This window comes from Triturus cristatus, chromosome 2_1 (assembly GCF_964204655.1).
Source record: "Triturus cristatus chromosome 2_1, aTriCri1.1, whole genome shotgun sequence".
NCBI lineage: Eukaryota > Metazoa > Chordata > Amphibia > Caudata > Salamandridae > Triturus > Triturus cristatus.
The window spans coordinates 862,217,692-862,224,689 of record NC_140581.1 but is presented as its reverse complement, the minus strand read 5'-3'; the positions used below and the strand labels follow the sequence as shown (position 1 = coordinate 862,224,689).

Sequence of the window (6,998 nt, the reverse complement as noted above, 5' to 3'; positions counted from 1 at the left end):
TGAGGAAAGGAGTGAAAGAAAATGAGAGGATGATAGGCAAATAGGAGAAGAAGAAGCGACAGAAAGTGAGATGGAGGTAAGCAAGAAAGAGAAATTATATAATGAGAGGAAACGAAATTAGCCAGAAATAGGGGTTCCTGGAGGGAAACGAGAAAAGGAAATAAATCCAAGTGAGAAACAGAAAAAAGAGCCCCCCTCTCTTGGGGGAGTGTGAAAGAGAGGAGAGATGGATGGAAAATAAGTGAACGCCAGGTGGAATGGGCAGCCGGTGCCAAATACCTCTGTATTTTAATACCGACCTGGGGACCACTTTCCTTTCTTGCATTGGGGCAACAATCCAGGGTATTCCTCTGCTGGAGATCTCCGGGAGGCAGGTACGGAACATCTGCCTCTGTACCCCAAGCCATGGCCTCCTCCTAAGGTTCCCAAGATTACCCGGGGGCTTGTTCCCAGGATGGGCTTTTGGAAGCGTGTTCTTTTTGATACAGCTTGAGGTAATTAAATGTGGTAATAAAAAATTAAATATCCAACATTATATTCAATGCAATGAAGACACACGAACGCCATGTATAAAACGAAATGGCCGTGTCACTCACGTAAATGATTACTTTTAAGATATTTAATTCCTCCTTGCAGACCAGTCTCCGCTCTTTTACACATTTTTGTTTTTCTGGAACTTCCGACAAACGCTATATAGAGGATTGTTGGATATTTGACTGCATTTTATTATGAAGAACATTGCTAATGTTCACATATTCAGTTACCTGGAGGGATGCAACTAATACCGAAGACAAAACCCAACAGAAAATACGAAGAAATGTTCAAATGTCTTCAATATAACACGAAAAGGGCCAACTAAAGAGAAGTGTCTTTGTGCATGCATGGCTTACGTCCACCCCGGTGGCATTTTATACATTTTGATGAAGCCTTTGTGCATTCTGTTGTAATTTGTCCTAAAAACGCCAGGGGAATTAATTAACCGAGCTCCGTGAATTGTGGGCATATAGCAAAAAACGTGTAACAAAATGTATTATTATTTAAGACAACGTGGGCAGACACATCCTTTTGCGAGCACTGTAAGAATCCTTCCTCCGAGTCTACCCCTAGAAGAGGGTTAGGTAACCGATGCTGGCCCGAAGAGGATGTAAACCTAGTTTCACGACCCAAAATCGCCTAGTGCCACTTTATTGTTGCGGTTCGAATCTACAAACGGTTTGCGCGCCAATTAAACCTGCAGGTACCTTTCCACAGTTCCCACGGATATAATTAAACCTGGTAATAGTCGCGCCTGCTATTTAAAGCCTTTAGGAAGGCAGAACCAAGCAATTGTCATCATTAAAATAATGTAGGTCTGTTGACGGACGGATATTCCGTTGTGCTCTATGGCACTGAAGTCTTAAATGTATCCCACGGGTTTGGACCCCGGCGGTGCACGGCCAGTGTACACCCTCCGCACAGCCGGCGGGACTCGGGTAAATCGGATCAGTGTTTCATCCTGAGATCGTTAAAGTTCTCATTATAGCGCCCACATTTTTATTACAGTCGGGCGCGCGTTCATTTATGGTCCTGAAGTGTACGAATACCTCAAGTGTTGTGCGTGTTCGATATGACATTGCCCACAAAGCAGAAAATTAGTTTTGGGTATGATCCGTGCCACTGGAATTATGCGACTTGTGGAAGGATCAAATTATGCGTCAGGGTGAACTAAATTACGCGGCAAGAAAAGACAAATTATGCGGCGTGATGCGCCACATTTTGTGACAGTATTACTTAATTTTACATGATAGCAGCCTCTGCGTAAATGTTTCACCCCATTAATACCGATGTAACACCCACATAAAACAATGAGCAACTGAAAGGTGACCCATCAACCTTTGCCAAGAACCTTCCCTTGCATTGCAACACGAGTCCTTGCAATGTTAGTAACTTTTGATCAGTTTGAGTTAGAAACATTTTTCCGGTAAATTCTGAAGATTATGCAGAAAATTATGGATTGTGTTGCATATGCGGCAACCCCACAATTATACCTAAAACGCCGCGGCCGCACAGATCCTGTGACCCCGGGTGATTCATGAAACTTTAAGAGTTCTGCAAACTGGTGGTCTGGGGAGGGCGTGGGTGTAAATTAAATACCTTGCGGCAAGTGCAACCTGCGAACTCTTGTTCTCAACCCCTGCAGGCCTTTGTTTTCTTGCAATAATGCACCAAGGCATTTTTTGTTGTCACCTCCACAAACCCTTCCCTACGAAGTGCATTAATGGTGTTTTTTCTACCCACGCCAACCTGGTTATGTTGTAAGGTCGTTTCGCTGTGTCGGGCCAGGTATGTACTTTTAGGGAGACAGGATAGCTGATTATAGACAGAGTCTGAGGGATTGATGGTGCCTTACACTTCGTGTGAGCCGTAGCCCTACCCTCCATGTCCTCATTACAATGCATTCAAAAAGCACAAGGCTTGAATGAGAAGTGCACATGCTGGTTAGTGGGAGTGCTGCTGGTAGGCAACGCCGATAAATACAATGTTACAATTACTGTACGAGGCCACCTGTGAGCAAACAGGTGTTATTAGCACAGAAGACGACTGTTTCGTGCGAGTTCTAAAAGGTCGACGAAATCAACCAAATCACAAAAATGAACTATCTAGACTTCGGGAATTTCTGATTACATGGAAGTCCCTCTGTCGAATGACACCCTGATGTTTAAAGTAAACCGTGCCAGGTCTTAAAAATATCAGCGTTTCACGCCCCGCAGTGAAACTCACTCAGTTGCCAAAAATAGAATACGCGCCAAGTTTCTATTAAGACTAGGTGTCCCTCGTATAGGGCGCTGAAATGAGATGTCTGAAGATTGAAAACGAAGAAGGTGCAATTACACACTCTAAACAATGACACAAGCGAGGGCTCTGTCACACCTCTGCCTTTCAGTAGCGACGAACACATGCAACATGGAAGAAATAAAACACAAGACACGAATCGTAGTTTGAAACAGGTTTATGAGGACAATTTGTATTTTAACACAGTAACAAACAAGTTAGGAACCCACAGGGTCCAAATAAATAGTTTGATAATTGATACTCTCTCTGTTTATATTATGCCTCTGAAACGAATAAAAAAAACATAATAGGCAACACACATACAAAAACAAAACACGTCGAGGGCAAAACTGCCTCGGACAATGCAGGTGCTTCTGTTTGAGGGGAGGGAAGCGTTTCAAGTGACCCTGCTACCTCGTTTCACACCCAGGGGACCTCAAGTTTTTTATATCCTGGGTCTCAGCACCCTGAGGTTATGCCCTGAATTGCATTCGGCCCTCACAACGACAACATACATGTATCACAAAACACATTAATGGGGCTTCGCCGCCTCCATGGAAACATATTGGAAAAGTCCACTGGCGGCAGACCACCTTCGGCGGAGCAGCCATGGTCCATCCAGTGCAGCTCTCAGTTCAATGCCTTTGGCTACTAGTCAGGTTCAGCTTATTAGGTCTCTGTTTTTAAGCCCCGACACCTCTTCCTTTGGCCAGTGGTTGGTTTCAGTTCTGAAACCCTTTACTTCATCCGAACAGTGGTTTAGTTCGATGCGCCACATGAGCACTTTACGTCACAGGTCTGTGCTCCTCATCAGTGCATCCCACCCGCGGGAAGCATGGGGTACCCCAGCAGCGCCGAAGTCACTGTCCCTTTTACAGGGCACCACTGTCCGCCGAAAGCGGCAGGGTCCAGTCCAGGGGCGCAGCCCTGCAGCAGGTGGTGGTAGTAGTCCCAGGACGGAGGGAGAACCGCATCCGCCGGCCGGGCCTTGCCTATGATGCTGTCAATGGTGAAGGGTCTACGCGGCTGCGCACTGCTCCCCAGCGCCCCCTGCTGGACCGGCCCCTTGGCTGCAGGCAGCTCCGGGAAGGCGGGCGGCAGCAAGGCTGGAGGCCCGTAGAAGGCGGGCGGGTAGTACTGCAGCAGAGGCGGGCAGAGCAGCAGGCCGGGCCGCGGGCGGCGCTTGAAGCGCTTGCGGCGCCGCAGGAAGCTGCCGTTGTCGAACATGCCCTCCGAGGCGGGGTCCAGCGCCCAGTAGTTACCTTTGCCCGGGTCGCGCGGCTCTCGCGGGATCTTGACGAAGCAGTCATTGAGCGAGAGGTTGTGTCGGATAGAGTTCTGCCAGGCCGGGAAGCGCTCGCGGTAGTAGGGGAAGCGGCGGCGGATGAAGTCGCAGATGGCGCCCAGGGTGAGGCGGCGGCGCGGGCTCTGCAGGATGGCCATGGTGATCAGCGCGATGTAAGAGAAGGGCGGCTTGACGGAGGCGCGGCCGGCCGCCAGGGGGCGCTGCGCCGCCTCGCTGCTGAAGCTGCACTCGCTCTCCTCCGAGCTCTCGCTCTCAGTCTCCGGCCCGCCGGGGCCGCTCGGGAAGTAAGGGTGTCGAGGAGGTTCGTCCGCCTCGGAGCCGCCTAGGATGTCGATCTCCTCCTCTTCCTCGGGGTCAGCGCCCTGCTGCCTCCTGTCAGCGGAGTTGGACTCTGCGCGCAGGCTCATGGCTGGCGTTGGCAGCAAGGGATGCCAGTTGGGAACTGATGCTGTCGACTCTTGGATCTGGTAGCAGGGGATGCTACTGCTAGTAGGGAGTGTATACTTAGGCTAGTGGACGGGTCCGCGCGGCGTAAGGCTGTTTTTCCAGGCACCTATTGTGCTGGATGAAGACTAGTGTAATGTTCCTGAAGACTGTATCGGGAGTACTTATTTATGATTTCTCACAGGGGAGGGGCGAAAGAGCTGCTCCTGCTGGGTGGGGCGAGGTGTGTGTGTGCGCTCTGACAAATCACAAGGCTGTCTGTGCTGGCGGGGGCGGGGTGAGGTTGCCAGGAGTCAGGGGGGTCCTGAACTGTGAAGGGCTGCGTGGACACTTTTTATTTTGAAAATGTGTACGGTGCACCATACAGCAAAGAAGCAGATACGTGATAGACAGACGGATAGCTACACAAATAGTCTTGTTTGTATATGACTACTGTCTTTGTGGCTTCATGCACTGTAAATGCTGGGGTTTGCAATGACCCAGAGCCGGGATACTAAATGTAAAGCATTGGGAGATTGAGACCCTACGTCGGTTTTGCAGACTTCATTCCACCTGTGATCTGCAGTAGGTACTTTAGTCTGTCGAGCTGGAGTGTTACGAGTTTGGAGACAATAAGATGTCGCTCAAGGTTGCCTACAGCACTAGGAGGCACACTGGAGCAGCTTGAGAGGGATGATGAAGAGGTCTTACATCCTCGCATGGGCAGTACACAGGAATGTGCAGATGAGAGATAAGCTGTGCTCCATAGGAAGGCACATGGCTTGTCTGGGCTGTGTATACACAGAGGCACAGCAGGTGTCAGCGCTCAGCTAGATGTATCAGGAGAATTATTGCGAAGAAATGAAAGACGTGACGAATCATTATCGTCCGTAAAGACCGTAATATATAATTCTGCTATTAAGACACCGTTGAAGCGGGCGTTGGAGGGACGGGGACTGGAAAACCATGTCACAGCACCCGTCTTCAGCGTGTTCAGACCCACTCACAGCAAAAACCTGGGTTGCTGGAAATCTTACAGGCTAAGGCCACGTCTTTCGTGCATGTCAACTACGGGTGCATGCTCCTATGTGAAGAAAAGTGGTGTGCTGCTATTCAGGTAAACTATAGAGAGCCAGTGGGCAGACGAAGCCGCAGGGAGTACCATAAAAGGCACACCATATGTTCCGTAAAACGCCTGTTAAACGAAAAATCGCACAGCACTAGCTTAGATGTCAAGTTTAGAAAAGCACATGCACGGCCTGGAATGGACACATATGCGGCCTCACGCGAGTGCACCGGCAAGCATGCACTATTGCATCATATGTGTGTGGTAAATCGCTCCATACTATTGCTAGCAGGCCCTGGATAGACATGCATGTAGACCTCGCAGGACACCCACAGCTGCCCTATTTTAGGAAAAAGCTTTCAACTGTAGAATTCGAATAACCGCGACCCTTCATCAACAGTTGTCAGGGCATATCCGCCAATTGGGTTTTTTGCTCTATGTATAGTAGGTTGTTGTTTTCGTATACCATTTTTCTCTGCTCACACTATTATGTTTTATCCTAGCTGGCCTGTCTCTCCCCGAATTGCGTAATTAGTTCGCGTTTTGTTGTTTTACATGAAGAAACGGCTCAGTGGAAGTATGGACACAAGATGTAAACAGTGCTCTACACGTGCTCGTGGCCCACCTGAAGCAGCGCCATCAGGTGCTGTCAGCAGGCGACGATGACGTAAGTGAGGGTGCCGGAAGTAACGCTGAGCCCCAGTCTGCAGGGCGCAGGGTTGAATTCCTAGACAGAGGCCTATGCATGTCTTGCTTCTAAGTTTCATAGAACAGTACCTTGTACTATATAATAACACCAGAGGAAGCTAAAAGCCCAATAACGAACGTCTCGGGTAAGCAAATAATGATCACAAATAATGAGCCAAATTTCTATTCCAAATAATAATCTGCCTACAACACTTGATCGTGACACTTCAGCCGTTCAAACTGAGTGAAAAAGCTGAGTGACGATAACAAAATAAAAACCAGGAGACTATGAGCCTCGAACATAGAGCATCTTCGTCATTTTTTAAATCCTCTTTTTTAGTTTTATCGAATGGTAGTTACATAGCGCGCTTTATGTCTATAGGCGCCTTTTCATGAACTGGCGATTACATTATTTATTTCAAGCAACTAAAACGAATTGTATGTGATTTATGAAGTAAACAAAAAAATTGTGGTGCAAAGAGGAATATTGAATAAAAAAGGGGATCATTTAAAAGAGAAGAAATTACGTTTCTTGGACATTCTTATACTCTATAAGGCTTGCAGAAGCTCCTCACAGTCCTGCTTCTAAGCACTGTACTGCAGACGAGTACTCGGGGACATGTTGATCAGAGCCTGTGCACACAACGGTCCTGGGCGCTATCCTGCACAGCTGCGGGTTTATTCGTTGTCCACACTCATCTTCGC

General features: G+C 48.3%; 1 protein-coding gene across 1 annotated transcript; it reads right to left on the bottom strand.

Annotated features, from left to right (window-relative positions):
* Nucleotides 1-2,984: 2,984 nt before the first annotated feature.
* On the bottom strand, nt 2,985-4,677 carry LOC146865992 (forkhead box protein D5-like). The gene has a single exon (XM_085640789.1). The coding sequence runs from the start codon at nt 4,522-4,524 to the stop codon at nt 3,622-3,624; it is 903 nt and encodes a 300-aa protein (XP_085496915.1). The 5' UTR covers nt 4,525-4,677; the 3' UTR covers nt 2,985-3,621.
* Nucleotides 4,678-6,998: the final 2,321 nt, after the last annotated feature.